This window comes from Condylostylus longicornis, unplaced genomic scaffold, assembly GCF_029603195.1.
Source record: "Condylostylus longicornis isolate FDR11 unplaced genomic scaffold, ASM2960319v2 ptg000038l, whole genome shotgun sequence".
NCBI lineage: Eukaryota > Metazoa > Arthropoda > Insecta > Diptera > Dolichopodidae > Condylostylus > Condylostylus longicornis.
In genome coordinates, this window is record NW_026578007.1 from 13,433,460 (window position 1) to 13,455,529 (window position 22,070).

The window sequence follows — 22,070 nt, forward strand, 5'->3', positions numbered from 1 at the left end:
GAAACTTAACTTTCCATAAATATATTATAATATGTAAACTGTAATATAAAAATATTAACATACATACACACGATTGCATGTGTATGTATTTAATATCAATATTAAAATGAACTTTCAACATATTTTCAGATCAAAAACTTTTCACTTCCATTTTTAGAATTTTTTTTTTTTTGTTAAACATGAGAAAATTGCCACGTGCAATTTTAAAAGTGTATAACAGAACCAAAAAAAAAAAAACATTTTAAACTTTCCAAACTTTAATATTTTTAGAATAGAAAAAAAAAACAAAACCAAAAAAAAAAATGAATTTATTAGGATAAATTTATAAGGATCAATAAGGATTTTTATAAATTTTTTAATATAATAATATTGAAGAAGGTATAAGCTGTGTCTGTGTGTATGTACGTTTATATGTAAATTATTAAAACAAAAAATCTATATTTGATTTATTAGAGCTTTTTTTTTTTTCTTTAAAGGCCGAAATTAAATTTTAAAATTTTATATTTTTACTCATATATGTAGGTTGTGGTAAATAACAAACAATTTAAAATCTATAAATAAATTTACATAGAATTATAAAGTATTAAAAAGCCCACAACTGACTTATTTTCCCTACACTAACTAAAATTGATTAAGTAGAAATCTTGCCATACGGATAATTTGTTACAGATTGATAAAAATTGAAAAAAATTTTGTGCAAATTTTTAAATATTCTTTTGTTAGAATCCGAATTGAAAAGTTTTGAAGCTTGCGGAGTCGAAGTTAAGAAATTTAACTTGAAAAATCAAAAGCAGAAAATTCGGAATTGATGAGTCCGAATTCGGATAAATTCGGAATCAAAAATTTAAAAATATATATTTCTTATTAATTGTCATTCTATTTAAAATTCTCAGAAATAAATCGGAAAACGGAATTTGATTCCAAATAAATTTTGAAAATTTAAAAGAATCCTAATTTTCAAAATTGACATATTTCGGAATTTATTGAGTAGTTTCGGAAACCTAATTGCAAACAAGAATTTTACCGATTTCTGATGCCCTACTAAATGATGATATATGTTAAAATACTGTTTACATAATCAATCGGTTAAAGATTCATATAAAAAATTTTTCGGAATTTTTTTAGTCGGTATTCGAATAAAGTAGTCAGTAATCACAAATTTATAAACAAAATTCTTTATTAAGCCTAATTCTATTTAAATTTATATAAGCTGGAATTGTACTCGAAATTAAATTTTAAAATTTCATTATCAGAATAGGAGTCAACCAAAAGTTTTGAATGATCTCCTTAATCTTAATTAAAGTAAATTACGTTTATTAAATGTAACTATTAAATAAATTATATGCCTCCAAAATAGATATTTCAGGTTCACATTCTATTGTAATTTATTGTATGAGATAAAGTAATTTACATGCATAATTATTATTCCAATTATTTTTTAATATTTAAGATTTTCATATTTTTTACTAATTTTTTTTATTTTATTTTTTTCTTCCAGGTAAGTTGACTTATATTATAAAATTGAAAACAGTATTGTTTTGTAAGTATGTTATACTATATTTATTAAAAAAAAAGTTTTGTGGGAATTTCAAAATAATAAGATATTTCAGATATAAATGATATAATGCTTTACTAGGCGGACAAGGACATTTTATTTATACTTATACATTTGCACACATTTTTCTTAGAATATAAGAAATTCTATATAAATTGTCGAAATCATTTTTCTTCAAAATTAAATTTAAATTTTTAAGGATTTTATTTTAAGTATTATTGAACAACAATTAGATTTATTAAAATTATAAAAATTTAATAAAGTAATTCAATTTTTGTCTACGATTTTTATTTATGCATGGCCTGGACAATTTCTATTCGTTGTTTACGAAAAATTTTTAATCAAAATTACTTTGTATACCAAAAACTGAAATTATTAAAATTGAAAATTAAAAAATATAATATTTTACTCACAAAAAATTATTAATTATCATGACAGAATGACAATAAAGTATAATATGTCAACAATTCGAAATAATTCGGCTGTCAAGATTTAATAATTGTATTGAAACAATTAATTATTATTCAAACATAATTGAATTGCATAATTAGGAGACATACATTCAACATTAACTGAATATTTTCTAATGACTGAATTTATATAACAAACATAATTCAGTCGTGGTGTTTAAACTAGCATATAACAAATTGATATTCAGTAGCTGCACTACAATTTTGTAATTTGAAATCGTATAATGAATATTTCTAGAATTTTCAAATAATTAACATAGCTTGTATTTTTAAAGAAATATTTAAGATGGCCGAATAAACATAACATGAACAGAGTTAGGGACTTCTGTAGTACAAAAATTTGTTAAGAAATAAATTGGTTTAACAAATTTTCTAATTTAAATGACTTAATACAAAATTCCACTACGAGTATTCAAACTCATTTAATATAAAAAAAAACCTAATAAAAAAATAGAAAATTTTTATTAAAAAAAAATACTTTCGAAAAATTTTTCTTATTTTTGAAAATAATTGTCACATTTTCAATCATTTTTTGTTGGATTTGTCCAAAAAAAAATTTTTGACAATACAAATCAACATGTCATTATTATATTTCGTTAATTATATATAAATACATATATATATACATATACAAATTTATTTATTTTGGCATATAAAATTTCCTTTTAAAAAAAAAAGCGATTTATTTTTTCCCACCGTATATTGTCAATTTCTTCGACCTTTTCAACTTATTAAATTCAATTTTCAAAGAAATTCAAAAAGAATAAAGGCAAGGAAAAGTCAAAACATTTATTTATATGTACAATTGTTATACTCGTAATTTTCATAATTTATTTAAATAAATTTCTTATTTTTTAATATTTGCAAGGTTAAAAATTCACGCTGAGAATTTGAAATAAATGTAAATATGAAAAATGGTTTGTCACTTGGGCGTCATTTTTATATAGTATTTTTAAAAAAAAAAACAAAAAAAGGTCAAAAAAATATTTGTCAAAAAATACATTGTAAAAAATTTTATATGATTTTAATGTAATAAATTATGATGGCCTACAGAACAACACTGTCACAAATTAATAAAGACCTACGTTTTTAAGATTTTCTTGGTTAAAGATTTCTAATATAATATTTATAATGGATAATGTAAAAGCAGCCATATTTCAAATAGAAAAAATATTTTCATTTAAGAAATGGTCATGCCTACTTTTTCAATAACCTATGTGGGCTAGAATTTCCAAAGTATGTACAATATAACCCTAAATATTTATATATAAATACATAACTGTTAATAATATTATATTACCGTTTCCGTTGTCCAGAAACAAAGCTAATCACATATACAATTTTTATGAAAAGAAAGAGTGGAGGTTTAGTTTAAGGCTTCAAAAAACTGTCAAAATAATTGAATTTTCATTCGGTGTTCTGGTTTTTTTTAACTAAAATATGTAAATAAGCTTTACTTAAAGATTGATTCGAAATTTGTATCCCAACTAACTTTATTTACTGGATCTTGGGTAATATTGTGCTATTAATGTTTATGCGGAGAAAAATTTAAATATATAAAAAATTTCATGGTACAAAATCTATAAAAAATTCTGTGAAATTCATTAGCTATGACTAGAATTGAACAATTCTTGTTAGATTATAACATTTTCGCAATATTTCTTTGTGTTCTAGTTTTACTCTTTTCCATTTTACTTACAAGACAGTAAATATTTTGTAACAAAATGGAATACATATAGCATATGCTCTATTTGACATTAAATTTGTGTTTGTTATGGCTTTATACCTTGAATATTAGTTCAATAAAAATAAGGCAAATTAATAACTTTGAACAAGGTTTTCAAGCATACATATTTTTAAAATTTATTTTTATTAAATAAAAATTTATGAAAAATATTTTTAAATACAAGAGAACAATAATAGCAAAAACAAAAAAATATTTTTAAAATATTCCACTTCGAAAACAAATTTTTGACATTTATTTGGCATTAAATTTAAAAAATAAAATTTTTCTACTAAGTAATGTAGAGCAATTGCTGTAATAAAAAACAGAAAGAAAAACCATAATGATTCATCACATTTAACGTTAATTATAAATTTGGGAATTCGATAACGTCACTTTCATGCAAAGTTTACTGAATTCTAAAGAAAAACTATTTAAGTATGATAAAATTTCATTTTTTTCAATTATACGAGTATTGATAAAAGGACTTTTAATTTTAAAGTTTTCATTATTCTCTTTAATTTATTTGGTAATTTTAATTAACAATTGTATGTACGTATACGCGTAGTTATTTCAAAAAAATATTTCACATTTTACTAACATAAGAGTTGAGCCCAAATACTGCGATTTAGTAAAATTTTTAAAAATTTAGAATAATTTTCTCTTTTAAATTCAAATGCTTTATCAGACTTAACAATTAGAAGTGTAAAGGAGTACATGGAGGGTACAGAGCAGCACCAATCATGTTCATTATATTCATTAGATTACATAGCAATTCCAATTATATTTGTGAACACATCAATAATAATTTCCACGGTTACCCATAAAAATTATAAAATATCAGAATTATATGGTTAATTTAAATATAAATATACAAGTACCTTGACATAGCTTTTCTTTTCATCTTCATTATGAAACTTTTTAAGAAAAATTTACCTCAAATGTTACTCGCATCATTTAATAAGAAAACATGATTTCGTAAACATAATTTATTTAATAGTTTCGCCCAAAAATTCCAAAAACCAAAAAAACAAAACAAAAAAAAAATACATTCAATTTAACAACCTGAAATTTTTAAAATAAACAATAAGCTATTTTTAATTTACATAATTCTTAAAATAAAATTCAAAACAATAAAAGAAATGGAAAATTTAAAAACAAATGACAATAACAGCGTCCTTGACATTTCACTCATAAATATTTTTTTTTTTTTTTTTTGGAAAATAAAAATTTAGAATATACGTTTTCTTAAAAAAAATAAATGCGTGTATGAAAATGAATTTATTAAAAATATTTGTTACCTTAGTCTATGTACATACATGCTACCTGATGATATAAGGGCTACCTGATAAAATCGAAAATCTATACTATCAATTCTGTTAATTTTCATTGGCTACTTCTTGATCCGAAAAATCGGAAATTGTGGAAAATAAATATTAACACTTTACACTCGTGTGTCACACTGAAGGTGTCAATACTAATTTACTCTACACCTCGTATGTCACACTGAAGGTGTCAATACTAATTTACTATACTCTACTCTATTCGTATGTTACGCTTGAGGTAGCAATACTAATGTATATCTATAGAATATAGCACTAAATAACTGTAAAATTAATTTTGGTTATTCGAGATCTTATACAAGTTGACACCCAACAACCTTGAAAATAAATCGAGGTCTTTAAAATTGAACGCAAATTTTGCTTCGCATCTTATAAAATTTTATTAGAATTTTTCCCATTTCTCATTTCATTATTGTCCTTTCCATTTAGCAATGATTGAAATGTGGTATTTTATTTCGAAAATTGTAGGAAGTTAGGAAATGAAATTTTTTTAATTCAGCTTTTTAAAAATATCCTCTTCCGAAAGCTAGTTATTTAACTGGATTCGTAACCTAGGTTAGGTTAGGTTGCACGGCTCCCCGAAAGGTACACCTAGGCCACTAAGGCCCGTTGTGATGCTGCCGGATCCCCCTCTCTCCCTCACTAGAACCAGCTCGAGCACCTCAGAAACCGGCCAAGGTCCCTAGCATTTACATTCGCTAGTTCCGTGGCCCGCTCAAAAAAGTGGGGCTCAAGAAACCTCCGCCTGGAGTTCGCCAACGCCGGACACGAGCACAGCAGGTGGGTCACCGTTTCTTCCTCCTCCTCGTCACAGCAGCTCCTACAGAGATCGTTTGCGGGGCGGCCCATCCCCCTGGCATGATCGCCAATCAGACAGTGTCCAGTCAGTGAACATCAGACCCCTATCATCGCGCCAATATCCTCCCGTCGGAGAGATATTAGATCTCTCGTGCGACGCAAGTTTAGCTTTGGCCACAACTTCCTTTCCGCGTTACACGTAGTTCCATTCGCCCATCTAAGATTGGTACGTTCCACCGTAGCATTCACTAACACTGCGTAGCAGCAGCTTGTGAGTGCTTAGAGGCATGCCCAGGTTCTCCTTTTCAGGTAGAATTCCGAAGATTCGTAACCTAACGGGCTAATATTCCGTAGTGTTATTCCACATTTTCGTCTTATTATTCATTTGTTATACTAGGGACTCTAATATAATTAATCTTGTCCTGTGCATACCTATATATCCCTGTTTTAACACATTAAATAAAATTTGTTAGACAATTGAAATTTTTAAAATTTAATTTTAATTCTTGTATAATTTGCTTAATATACAAACTTCAATTATAAAAAAAAAATAAATTCATTTCAATTTTAATTTCAAAAAAAAATTTTTCTCTAAGTGTTTTCCTCTATTATTCATGAATTATTAGAAAATTTAAAATTTTCTTACACAATTCATTACCTAATTATTTCATAATTTTACATAATTTTTAAAAATGAGAAAACAAAATGAAAAATATCAAAATTCTTATTCCCCCACTTTTCATAAATGTAAACAAATATTTTTAAGTTTTTGTTAATAGTAAAAAAAAAAAAATTTCCTCTTTAATAAATAAACAATTATATACAATACCAATAAACAAAAACTACTAATGATTGTAAACCGCAGATGTTCTTTATAACAAATATCCGCCAATCTATCAAATCCATTTGAAGTGATCTTTCTATCTATTGAATGGACAGAATTAATTATAACGTCAAAAATGTGTAAAACGTAAAATAAAATTTTTATAATATTTTTTCACAATTTTCATTTTTTCATTTTTATTTTGCCAAAATATTATTTACTCATTTCATTGTATGTACGTAAGCAAAAAAATATCATTGATCTCATAATTTTTTTTTTTGTTAGAAAAACCAAAAACAAAAATTTTCCTAATTATTTGAAAAATGATTGCTATATGTATGTATATAAACATATGTGCTAATATACAAATATGTGTTTAAAATTAAAAATTAAATTACCTGTTGATTTTATATTTTTTTATAATGTTGTTGTTTTTCTTAAAAAATGAAAAACAAAGAAAATTTTCATGTGTTTTAACAATCAAAGAAAATTTCTATAAAATTATTGTATCAAATAAATTACAATTAGAAAAATTGTAAAGGAAATAAATTGAAAAATTAAGATTTTTTCAATAACTAATTAATAAATTGATTATTTTATTTAAAACACTTAACAATTCCCTATTAAAAATATAAAAATTTTTAATTGATAATTGCTTAATATTGTGAGTAAAAGAGAAAAATCTGTAGCAACTATTCTTACAATTGTTATTGATTATGAAGCTCAATACCCCTTGAACTCTTCAAATTGATCCTTGATCAATTCTTTGAATAATAGAATCTTAGATGATTTGGCTATGTTTCAAAATTCTCAAAATGAGAATATTACAGAAGAATAAGAATATTGGTGTTCCAGCATACGAAACGCATTTATTTATCAAATTTAAAATGTAAAACCCTGTAAAAATTTTCAAATGTGTCAAATTAAATGATTTGATATTTAATTTTGAATTTTGAAAATTTAATTGAAAAATTCGGATACAGAAGAATATGTTGGGACACCAAATTTTTCATTCCAGAGAATGTAAAATATTAATTCTATTCACATTCTCTTGAATGCTGGAAACTGGGCGAATATCAAAATATTTAAATATTTAAACACTGCCCTGGGAAGCTACTTAAATATTAATCTTGATAACTATACGAGTATGTATATAAATATTTTGGGGGAAAATTCAAGCATTAAATTTAATATCTATACGTAACATTAATATTTTGGGAGAAAACGAATCACATTGAATTTATTAAAAGTAAAATTAAATTGTTAAATTGCTTTGTATGTAATTTTAATTACGTTTATCATTTGAATGACTCAACGAATTTAGAAATTTTTTAACAAGCCGCATAATACTTCACCAATTTTCCGATTTTAATTTTAAAAATTTTGCAAAAAATTCAGTAACAACCAGATAACCAGATAAAAGTAAAATTTCATGAAAAATTTAATAATTATATTGTCTTTTAATTATTTATGCGGATTTCGAAAAATTATGGAACATCTCATCAATTTATTGAATTTATAAATTGAGGAAGGACTTGTAAATTTTTACGAGTTTAGAGTTTTAAAAACATTTTACCCCAGAAAAGTACAAAAGTAAATTATAAAAATTTTCTTTCCATTACAAATATTTGTCTCAATTCGGAATGTATAAATTATGAAATATTGAAAATATTTCACATTTAATAACAAAATTTAATTTTATAACTATGCCGGTAAGATGCAATGATACACACTTTAATAACGCGTTCATTTTATTTGGATTTAATTTGTAGCTAATTGGACTTTAATATAATCTTTCATCTAGCTCATTAATGCAATTTATCAGACTGCATAAGCAAATTTTATGAATAAATTATTATAACTCATTCAACTCATAGTAGTCTATTTAATTAATATAGCTCAATTTCAATGAGAATATTGAAAAAAATTAATTGTAAATTTATAACAAATATGAGCGAGAGCAATTCTTGAAGAAAATTTGGACACAAATAAACTTTCCATTTACAAATTTCTTACATTAACATTTTCTTAATTGAACATAAAATTTTATTTTTCTACTTTCAATTTTTGTTAATCTTTTATAAAAAAAATCTTATAATTAATTAATCATAAAATTAAAAAAAAAAGGAAAAGGATAATTACATTTTTCTTATCTTTAAATTTATTAACCATAATTTTTTGAATAATTTTCAAAATTTTTTTAATTTTTTATGTGAAAAGTTCACGAGAAAACAAAAATAAATCATAAGAAAAAAGATATTAATTAATAAACCATAATTTGGCAACTGTATATGCATAGTATGTACTTATGCAATTTAAAAAAAATTTAGAATAAAAATTGGCACAATCATAAATTATTTAAAAAGTACAAAATAGATAATAAATTTTGCACAGACACAAAACTGATTAAACTAATGAACAAGGCTTATGTAACAGCACATTTTTTTTTTTTGGCATGAATGTAAATTAAAATCTAGTTTTACAACATTTTAGATGACATTTTATTTAAAATACAAATTATTTAAGAGAGAAATTATTGAACTGATCTTGTAAAAATTCGAATTTCAAGTAAAGAGAACAAATTTTATTCATAGTTTTATTTAATTGAATGCTTTTCAATATATGATATAAAAGAATATTCAATAGCAAAAATTCTTAAACTTTCCATTTACAATAACATCTTTGTTAAATAAATTTTGCATACCTTTAGGATGACAAACAATTAAAGCTGAGCTTTATGCTTCTGATCTTTTCTTTTGCAATTAAGCTTTTTGTTCACAAAAAAAAAACCAATATCCAGAATTGAAAGCTCGTAAGCTCTTTTATTTAAAAAAATATGGTAAATATTGGACACTATATTTGAAGAAGCACTAATTTTTAATGAACAATACTCTCATTTGAATTATGTTTAAAATTTGAATTATTTCGATACTAAAGGCATTTATAGAATTCAAATTTATTTTTTATAGAATTTATTATGAAAATATTAAGGTGTTATAATTGATAGAAAATTAACCTTTCAAAATCATATCACATTTATAGTCCATACGTTTATTACGAATTTTGTACGCCTTCATTAATAAGAATTCCAAATTATCCAAATTATCATTTAAAAAAAAAAAATTGATAATATTTAAGGTCATATTTCAGGCTATACTTTATTATGGCGCACCAGTTCGGCACAATTGTGTTAAGTGTCATCGTAAGTAGCTGCACAAAATTCTTAAAATAATTTATAATTTTCCACATTCCTACCCTACGAGTAACCTGCACGAAAGGGATAATATTTTTTTAGTATCAGGCAGATGTATTTTTACTAGCATTTTAGAGGATTGTTATTAGAGATTAGGCAAATAGCCATAAATTATTATTAAAATAAATTATAATAGGTTAAATTTAGCTTTTAGTTTCAAATAAAATATAAAATAAACACTATTTTTAGAAAGACTATTTTTAGAATTATTGTAAAAGGACGGGTATTATGATTATTAATTTTAAATATTTAAATTTATTATTAAATATTTATTTATTTAAATTTATCTGATAATATCCTTCGCATTTATTTTTAATTTTTTTAAGGACAACCTTAAATCAAAAATTAGTTCATACTACTGAAATAGTCCAGTAGTTATAAACAAATACCGTCCAAGTCGAATTTGATAACTTTCTAATTTTATTCTATTTGAATTTTGCATACATTCAAAAAAATATTACCACATCTGCTTTAATTTTGCATGCTAATGTTTAACTGATAGAAATCAGGATAATGTGAGAAAATAAATTATTCTGTCATGTTTCATGGCTCTGAATTCTTAACATTAGTTGTTATTTTTTATCTCTTGCTGTTAAATAATAGAAGTCGTTTTTGGACAATATATTATTATTACCGATGCATCATAAAGTTTTATTGTTTTCACAATTATTTACTTCAGTCAATACTATGTAACATGACTTAAGTATTCTTATTCCAAATTTTATACCAGAAAAAGATAGCTATATAAATTTACCAAATTGTCAGCATATATTTTAGCTATTACAGCAATATTCTATTACTGCACAAACAAAAAACCTAACAGTGGCATATGTTCATTACATGAATACGAGTATGTCCTGTTGCAGAAACAGTGATAATATTGAAGTAAATTTTCAATGATACGCAGAAATTTTCGAAATGTCTTGTTTGTCATGTATTCATACGAAGAATATCACAAGGCCAAGTAAAAATATAGTCATAAAATCTAGCTAAATTTTATATATATGTCACAAATCAGCTATATGTATATCACAATAGAGTAAAAATATAAATAATACGTAGGCAGAAATTTTCCCAATTTTGTAATTTCAAATATAAAGTTGTAATTATACCAAAATAATAATCAAAATTTAGTTAAAATACTTTATTTTTTTAAGTTACCATTTTTTTTCGTTTTTGCTTTGCATTTAATTCAAAATTTAATCTTAATTTTCTTAAAGTAGACTTTCTTTCTCATTAAACCAAGTTTCTTTCATTAAAATCGCACAGAATCCAAAGTGATTACCTCTAAATTCCAGGCATATTTTCTGTTATACACTTACAACACTTCATTATGAAAATTTTACCATTAAAAGGTCTGCATTCGCATATAAATGCAAAATATTATAAACTATAAAATTTAATTTTATTTTTAATATACTTAAATATTTGAGATCGAAAAAATTAAATAAATTTTGTCTCAAGTAGAAACTAAACAATTATTTTTATAAAAATAGAAAAACTTCTCCAAGTAGCTATACAAATTGTTAACTTTATATACACTTATTTAGCAACTTTTATAAAACTAAGAACACCATAACACATATACCAACATAATATAAGAAAACTTTAAAGGAAAATTTTAATTAGATATAAAAAGAAAAACCACAAGAATTTTCCAATGATATACTGAAAATTTTATATTGCTTTTCTCTTTCCTTAATCTTTTTCATGTTTTTTATAAAATACATGTAAAGCAATACAAAATAAAAAAAAAATTCTTATTTGATTTAAATTTTTTTTTTATCATCACCACAGCCATCATAATTAAAAGTTTAAGTTAAAAAATATAAGAAAAGTAATCAAAGTTAAAATTTAATTTTTTGACTTTTCGAGTAAGAGAAATGTAAACTTCTTCTATAAATAATTTAATAATAATAAAATAGAAATAAAATAATTAAAATTGTAATCTATCATAGTAAAAACACTTGTTTTTAAATATTTCAATTGATCCTTCCTGAAACTTGTTGCATTGATATGAAATTTTTATTGGAATTCTCAATTCAATTGAGTAAAATTTGATTTTAAATTAATGTTGGGCAAATATAATTTAAAACTGTATTCAATAATATTATTTATTTTGTTGTAAATATTATGGGGACCCTATAGTATTTACCCTTTAATCACTAATTTTATAGGTTCTATACATACTCCAGTGGGAAGCTCAAGAGATTTTATATTATAATTGAAAATATAAATTAATAGAACGATAATGTAGGTAAATTAGTAGAATAATAGTATATACATCGATAGTACATACATATTTACAATAAGAAAACAAAAATTTAGTTTTACAGGATACAGGATCTCTCAGAAAAAAAATTGGTTGCTCGGAAATTGTATTAAATACTTTAATTTTATTAGATTATTTAAATTTTTTTTAAGTGAAATATAACCTTTGTCTTCATAATAAATTAGCATAAGATAAATTGTTAGCAATAGAATATTATTTTAAGTAATTAACATTATTTTTTGCTTAAATTAAGCCAATAGCTCCCTTTGCCCATCAATTCATTTTCGAATTAAGAGTTCTCCACGTTTTTGTTTAGAAAGCTGAATTAAATTGATATGCGTAAAATTTGATTCGTGTAAAACAACCTTTAAATTATCATCACGTTAAAGGTTAATTAAACCAACGAATTGAGAAGAGACGAAAAGTAGTCAAAGTGTTTTTAATTCGAATTTTTGTCCAAGAATGTTGAATTAAAATTAAATTGCAGCTTTTGTCTTTAAATATAAAATTTTTATAAAATTAATTTGTCTTGCGTGTATGACAGACCTACATATTTATTTTCATTCAATATGCATATAGCGATATTTTTAACAAAATTAAAATAATTTAATTTTCTAATAAAAATTTACAAGAAGAAAAAAATACCTTAAGATCTTATACTAAACCAAATTTTTTTAATTTTTCTGTCTTGACTCGTTCCTTTGATTACGTCATCTATCTGTTCTGCAGTTATATGAACTAATTTCCATTATTTATTCTTGTTATCATTGTTAATTTTTACATTAGTGTAACAGGTAAAATCCTATTTATATACGAGTATATGTCCTTGTGATTGTGTATTTCAAAAAGACTATTGTATGTTGCTGTTTAATTAGATTAAACAGTACCATGCAAACATATTGGCTATTGTATAAAGTAATATTTGAATGCAATTTCTTCATACCTTTACACATCAAATGGTAGAGCTTCCGTCTAGAAAACGGTGGAACACTGGTTCGAGTCCAGTTCTTATAAGAAATGAATAATAAATAAAATTAATACAACTACATGTTATTACTGTTAATTTGTAAAAAAAATATAATATTAACTGTAAATATATCACATACTAAATTATAGTATTATCTAATTAAGTGTATAACCTCAAACAAACATTATAAACGTTTAATGTATACCATATATAAAATTTTATTTCATTAAAAATCAAGAATAATTTTTCATGTTATACTTTTTCACTTTTACATTATTTATTCTTTATTTATATTATGTAAGAAAATATTAAGCCAAAATGTTAAGAAAAAATTATAATAAGGGAAATTAGAATATTCACCTACAGACATTCATGTATTTTCTTAAACTATGTGAGAAAAGCCAAAAAAAAAGGATTTATTTTAAAGGAGTGATAAAAAACAATCTTTGCTAAAAAATTTCTCATATTTCCTTTATACTTTTATTTTTTTAACGTGATTTTCAAGCTTTTTAAATTAAAATTTTCTAAATATTTAGACGCGTTCCTTCCCAGATTTTCTTCGACTTTATTTTATTTAACTTCGTTATTTTTGTTGTCTCAAATAAGAATGTAACATTTTTATGGGAAGAAAATTTTTGTGTGTTTGATAACTTTATGTGTACAAATTTTCTTTACAAGAGAAAACAAAATTAACTAAAAGAGATAAGAATTATTCTATTTTTAAATTTTTGGAACTTATAATATTTTTTTTTGTAAAAAATGAAATTGGAAAAAATAAATATGATAAAATTTTTCATGAGATAGAAAAAATTTTCAAGAAAATATGCAGAACTATTGTATAAGAAAACAAGTCAATTTTTCTCAATTTTTAATTTTTTGAAATGAAAATATTAAAATACTTAATATATACTGTTGTCTGTTATACTTATTTATGCTGTTGCTTTTTTATATTTTAACAACATTATAAATAAAATTTTAACATAACACAATTGTATGTATTATAACATAACAGATTTATGTAAAAGATTACGTAGGGTAAGTTAATTTTTCTATTCAACAATTTTTTTAATTTTATATTCATAAATTTTTCAATCGTCAAGAATTTGTCTGTTTGTTTATTTTTAAATTTAACTCATAAATGTTTTTCTAATAGTGACAACACTGTGATCATTAACATTGTGATTGCTTTGTTTTCCACATAATATTACGAGATTTCAGTACAAAAATTTTAAGAAAGAACAAATTACGGATGAAAAAAATACTGAAAATAAGTAGAATAATAAGTATATTTTCGCTAACATTACAAATATTGGACTGTCATTGTATACTGTCAAAAGTCGCTCAATACTAAAAAATTGTTAGCATTATTTTAGATACTTTTATTTTTGCCATATTTCGATTTTAATTGAAACGAATTTAGAGAACGAAAAGGTTTTTCTTAATATTCCCTCTTTTATTATTTTATTGTGCTCGCCATCTTGCAAATTTTGTTATATGCAAATATAATTCACCTATATATTCCATATTATCGCATATTTACCGATTACTCATTACTCACACAAAATTAAATAAATAGAAAAGATTTCTTAAACTAATTTTTTTCTATTAAATAATTGTTATACTTAACTGTTATACATAACTATTTAAAATAAAATAATATGAATATAAATAACTGTTATACTTAACTGTTATACGTAACTATTTAATGCAATGTTTAGAAAATCGTTATGCGTATGTAATAATTCTTATATAACAAAAATTACATAAAAAAAAATTGCATATATTTAGGGTGTCATACAAATATTAAAGTATTAATTTCAGTATTAATATTTCAAAAGCTATTTTTATCTATCTGAGCGAATATTATCGTATTTTTTAATTCTTAATTTAAATTTTTTGAATATCCAATATTTTTAATATTGAGTCTTTTATATTTTTTGAGCACTTCTTGCCTCGCTGACATTATAGACGTTAGAAATGAGTTATTATGCAATGACAATCCTTTTAATATTGAGTCTTTTATATTTTTTGAGCACTTCTTGCCTCGCAATGACGATCCTATTTATAACTAACTATGTATTTGTAATTTTAACTGAATTTGTTGCAACAAAATTAAATTATAAAATTGAAAAATCTTTTTAATATACAAAATAACTTTTCTTTTTTAATTTTATACTTATTTCTATTTATTTTATTACATTTTAGTTTTTATACTCTTCCATTGTACAATTTTTCTTATTAAAGTTTACATTCAAAGGATATTTTAGTGTGAAAACGAAAAGAGAAAAACCATGTTAAAAAAATCATCATTTTTTTTTTTTAATATAATTTGCAATATTGTTACTATAGTGAAGTCGACATTTTGAAATTTTTGTTTTTACATTGGGAAAATAAAAAGGATAGTGAAGGAGGAGGGACGTTAGGAAATAATATTAAACAAATAAATGCGCTTGAAGTTGAAAGAGTAAAGAGAGAAATGTAAAACTGAAATGTTAAAAGTGGTTGTAAAATTTTTTTTTTGGATTTTATGTCTGAGTTTGTATTTTACAATTTCAATGTACAATTCTGTTTCATATATATAGGAAATAAATATTTTTACATTTCTTCTATTGTATAACATTTTTTTTTTCTTTATATAATTTGTAATACAATTTTTGTTACAATAAGATAAAGTTGGAAATTTTTTTTATTTTTGTTTCCCACATTTACAAAATAGTTACATTGAAATTAAATATTAAATGTAAATGAAAAAAAAAGTAGAAACTAGCAGAAAAAAATATTAAAAAATAGCAAAATAAAAGAAAAAAATTGTTTCAATTAAATGAATTACTTATATAGTTTCATAATATTTATTTGTAAATGAAAATTTTAAAAAATAAAATAAAATATGAAACAAGGAACAAAATTTGAATTCATAAAAATGAATTCCTACAATAATATTATGGTGTATGCAATATAACAACACCCCCCAAGTAGTCCGTGCATCATAAATTTTTTTAATAATGAAAACATATTGGTATCAAATTGTACATATTAATTTCTATGGTGATAGGGCAGAACTTTTTAAGATGATTTATAAATTTGTAAAAGTGTAAATTTGTATCCTTCTTATTAGATTTTCAAGTACTCATATCTCAAAGTCAAATTCAAAGTTATTTTGTTAGAAAACCCTAAAAGTTTTTTTCGCAATTTATTTTTTCAATTTCAATGAAATTTCAAGCAAAATATCTAACAAATTAATAAAGGTATGAACTTAAAATGCAAAAAAGGTAAAGATGTTAGTTGGCTGCAGTAATGACTTCATTTACTCGAAATAACTTAATCCCTTTAAATTTAATTCTAGTACTTGGTATACACACATTGTGCAATGACTTGGTACACACACATTGTGCAATGACTTGGATTCATTGTAGTAAGTAAAGCACTACTGAAATCAATTGATACAAAACCTTAAAATATTTTGATAATTAAGAAATTAAAATTACATTTTATAGTTTTGTATAGCATTATAGTACGAAACACCGCCTTTCGAAGTTAGTCTTATTGCAAATAAAAATTTTTCCAATAACTTTTCTAAATAATTTTATTTGCCTTTATTATACCTTTATTATACCCACAAACCGCAAAAATAGCGAGGAATTGATGAATGAATGCAACTACACCCTTACAAGCTTTGTAAGTGAGTAGTTACATTCAATCATCAGTACAGATAGCACAGATACGAGTATAATAACATATTTTATGTATACTCGTATAACAATTTCTATACCCAAAATTAATATCTGATGCAGATTAAACAATAATTTGTAATTGCTCATGTTAAAAACTTTTTTAATACAAATTACTTTTTTAATTTTTTTAAAAGAAACTCATTCTTTTTTTAATATAACAAAATAAACAAATATTACAAAGTAATAAATGCTCATTTATGTATAAAAAAAAAAGAAAAAATTTTGTAATATAATTAAAAAATCTTATATTATACAAAGTAATCCTTTTATTTAATAAATTTTGTAAACAAATTTAATTTTAATTTAAAATTAAAATGTAAAACTTGTTATGCTTATGAATTGAGACCAAAATGTGTTGGTATATGTGTGATTATCAAAAAAAAAACACTCCATATAGACTGAAACGTATGCAATAGTAGGCGATTCTAGCCTAATATTAGGCAATATGCTTTAAATGATTATTATATGCTTTAAATGAGAGATTAACCTTTAAGCTACGAGGTAAAATTTTATAACATATTAGTCGTGGTGGTAGTAATTAGTACACCTCTCTTCTAATTTCTCCGTAAGTGTGTTTCGCATGATAACAATATTAACATATAATAATAGAGAATATGAAAGTGTAAGAAAGAAATATAATGGAGTAATCACAAAAGAAAAAGCTGAATGTGTAAAATTTACCACCACCTCGTCAGTTAAAAGTTAACAGAATTTTCTCCCTATTTTAAAACATTACATTTTTTACATTTAAAAAAAAAAAAAACATTTTATTTTACGTCATGAGGGAACCACTTAATATACCCAATTCCATATCGCAATTAACAAACAAAACTGGTATAATAGCAAAGAAATTAAATTCACAACTTATTCATTCAAAAGGTTCCCAATTCAATTATAATTTTACCGGAAATTACTAAAAAAAATAAAACAAAAATTTGAAACAATGTATTGTACCTAAAGTGTGCTCATCTTTTGAGTATAACAGTTTATAATTTAAAATAATAAGAGAAAGAAGCTACTTACACCTTTCTAAGTATTACAACTTTATTTTATAAATATTTAACATAATACACTAAAATTAATTTTGGTAACAACTTTTTAACATCAAATATACTTATTAATATTTTTTACAGTGTATATCGTATATTTCGTGTATGTAATTAAATAAATTAAAATATTTCACTTTAATTCATATTTATTCATTATAAATGCTAGAACTCTCTTAAAATATATTATGAAAACACAAAAAATTATTTGAAAATTAAAGATTCTAAATTAAGAATTAAGAACACATATCCTGCGATTTGATTTATTATACTCACAATATAAAATTTAAACAAATTCAAATTTTAAATACGTAAACAAAATATTGTGTCAGCTCATAGACAATGTTCTATACATAAAATTCAATATCAATTAATTTTATATACAATTATATAGTTGCATTTAATCCGGAAATATCTACTATACATATACAAGTAAATATACGTATACGTATATAATAAGCAAAGGGGTTAACAATAATAAATAAAGGGGTTAATTTAACATTTTCAATATGATATATCGTATTATTTTTCTGTATGATTATAAAATATTGAATTAAAATGACATAATGACATTTAACTTATAATGAATACTAATAATAAATAAAATAAAACAAAATTTATATATAACTACCTACATAAGCGTAATAATTATTTAAATAAATAAAATAAAATTTATTATTTTAATCTTATTATTATTTTTCAATTTATCATTTATAATTTCTTGTATATGAAGAATTTAAGAGACACTTAATATTCCCAATGTAATCAACAATTTAATGACGTTTTAATATCCGATTAAAATCTAAATTTCCTATATAATGTTTACAATCTTTTATTTATCTTTTTAACGATACGAGCGCCATTCCAATATGATTTATTCATTACGGATAATTTTATTCTTACACCGTATTTTTTAAGTCAAATTATAAAAAAAAAAATTTTTTTTCTGTCAATTTTTTTTTTCAAGTGCGTTTCTTATTTTCAAAAAAAAAATTTTTCTTTTACATTTTAATTTTAACTCCTTTCATTTTGTTGCCGTGTTTTCTTATAATTTCATGTTTTGAATAATAAATTGTTATAAAAAATACAAATAATTATTTCTAAAAACAAAAAATTAAATAAATTCTAAACCAGAGTTACTTAAACTTTTTTCACAATTTTATTTTAAAAAAAAAATTTGAATACGAAAAGGGAAATTTGAAATATTGAAGAATTTTCTATCACATTTTCTGTAAATTTATTGACATGAGAAAGTAGGAGCATATAACAGTCTAAACGAATTCACGTAGCATATATTACATATAAACAAAAAGAATACTTAAGCTGTAAGAGAATCTTAATTATTTTTCCGTCGTATTACAGTAATAGTGATTTCTTAGTCTTTTAAAGCAATTGCAAATTCTGTAAGCTAATTGCTTATCTTTATTAACTTGTTTTGAAGTTCGTTCTCATTTGTGCAACTCCCATAATTTTTGAATTTAAAACTCAAATTTTTCTGTATATATATATATAAAAAATATGTATATAAAAACTGTTATACAATATTGTATAACAGTTTGAGAAAAGTTGTTCCAAGTAAATCTAGTACTAAAATATAAAATTATTTTATTTTATACAATAAAAACAAAATATTTAAACCGGCTTAATTAATATTTTAGAACGTTTCCTATTTATTTAAATATTTATTTAAATTTAAATTTATTTAAATATAATTATTTAAATATTTAATTCATGTTCGAAATTTATAGTTGAAATCAATCTTATTTAACATGATCATTCAATTTGAAATTAATTCATTTTTTATTATACTTTTATAAATAAATAATTTTATTAGAAAATTTAACATTTTAATTTAGTTAAAAATTTTTCTAGTCTACAATATAGAGAAAATATTGAAATAAATTTCGAAAATTTTAAATATCACGTATATAATATATACAAATATTATTATGCTATACAAATCACGTACACCTTATAAATTTGATACAAGTGTGCACCATAAATGTTATTTTTTATAATATTATTATGTTAATCTTTATGAAACTATGGTTAAACTGGAAAAAATAAAGAACTATTAAAGAGAAACAGTAAAATTTTTTAGAAATATTTAATTAAGCACCCATAGCACTCATATAATATAGTATACTCATAATATACACATACATGTAGATATTTAAAATTTTAATTTTGGCTTTAATTTTTAATTCGATATTAGAAATTTTTCCAAAAATAAACGCCATATAGTAAGATATAGAGTTATGTAATTATATTTTTCTTCAAATTTAGAAAGTAATAGTTATTGTTAATTAATATTCAGCGGGAACATAAGTAATTAAAGTTCGAAAGATGACCAATAATTTTAATTCAACTGCGAAATTATTTAATACAATTTTTTTTTTAATTGATTTTTACAGATCAATGCTGTGTAATAATTTCTTCAGAAATAAAACTCTATCGAATAATTGAATTATATTTTTTAGTATGAGATTTCCATTGTATTCTAGCAATAAACTAATCTATACCACCCAGTATAGTTGATTTTGTTTAGTTGTACATGCTTATTTCCGTGCATATAGAGTAACTCTTAAAATGAAATATAAATCAAATATTTATAATATATAGATGTATAGAAATTAAAACCGACAATAATAATTTTATTAATTTTATTTACAAAAAACTTTTAGCACATACGAGCTTTTTTCCATTCACATCCTCAAATATTCCGTATTTTTTTAAAAAGAGGAGCTCTTCTTAAGTTATGAACACAATTGAACGCAATCAAATTTTTTAAAAATTGCATACTTACAGGCAAAAACATATTTTTGCTCAAATTTTAAAACATTTTCTAAGCATATTTTTTTGAGTTGACTTTAAATGACTATGAAAAGTATGTATGCGATTAAAATATAAAAACAAATTGAATTTCAACAAGTGTTTTCAACAAATTGATGGCATTATTTATATCGATTATAATTATATAATTATAATCGATATTTTTATATTATAACAAATTGATGGCATTAATGAACTGGCACGAAAAATCGGAAGTCTTTCAAAATATTTAAAATGGTTATCTTCATTTTTATTCAAATTTTATTCAAAAATTTGTCTTACTAGGCTATAGTATATAAGTTAATATTTATTTTTTTATTCTAAGGATAAGGTGATAATTGCACGGTTAAGGAATATATTGAGGTTGATGTGACTTTGGACATAAGCGAATTAGGTCTTCGAGATTAATAGGTTGTTATCGTTATCCAAACGTAATCAAATATTGTTTTAATATTTTTACCAATTTTATTTATTTTAAATTAATTTATTATTACAAAACATTAAACGGTATAAAAAAAAATAATTCTATTATAAAACTGGAGCAAAATGTTGCGATACCTTGAATGTGAAAATTTTTTAAATCACATTTTAATAAAATTAATAAATTTTCTTTTTACATAATATTTTTTTTTTTTTGTATAAGAAATAAAAAAAGATTCTAAAAAATCAATAAAATCAAAAAGTTTGTTAAAAATTTTTATTTAAATTATTGACGTTTAATTGGTGAAGTTCTATGAACTTTCTTGTGACGTAATTGACTTGCAGAAGGATTTCCATATGCAATTGCATGACTTGTAGCTGAACCACCTTCACCAGTACTATAACTGTTAGCAATAGCAATAGCACTACCACCAGTATCACCACCAAAATATACTGGGAAAAATGATTGTCCAGATTGTTGTGCTGGTTCATTTTTTCTTTTATTATTACTTTGACTAACAGCATAGCTGACACCACCATTACCGCCACCATATTCATTTGATGTTTCATATACTGGTTTTGATTCATAAGAAGGACGTGGTGGTGCTCCTCTATTTGGTAAATATACTGGTTTTGGAACAATTGGATTACGATTATAATGTGTATAAATTTGTTCTTCTTCTTCTTCTGCATCATCTGCAACAGCTGCTGAATCTAAACGTACTTGAATTTTTTTCTTTGGTGGTGCTGGTACCAATTTTGGACGATTTGGTTTAACTACAATAGGTTTTACGGGAACAAGTGGTACAGCGGGTACAGCTGGTGCAAGAATTGTTG

The 22,070-nt window shown here is 23.1% G+C and overlaps 1 protein-coding gene across 1 annotated transcript in view; it reads left to right on the plus strand.

The window, feature by feature from the left end:
- Positions 1-9,868: 9,868 nt before the first annotated feature.
- Positions 9,869-22,070, plus strand: part of LOC129608962 (uncharacterized) — an 84,348-nt gene continuing 72,146 nt past the window's right edge. The window contains exon 1 of the mRNA XM_055520768.1: positions 9,869-9,914. Coding sequence (XP_055376743.1) covers positions 9,876-9,914 — 39 coding nt within the window. The 5' untranslated portion in view covers positions 9,869-9,875. The remainder of the gene's footprint in view (positions 9,915-22,070) is intronic.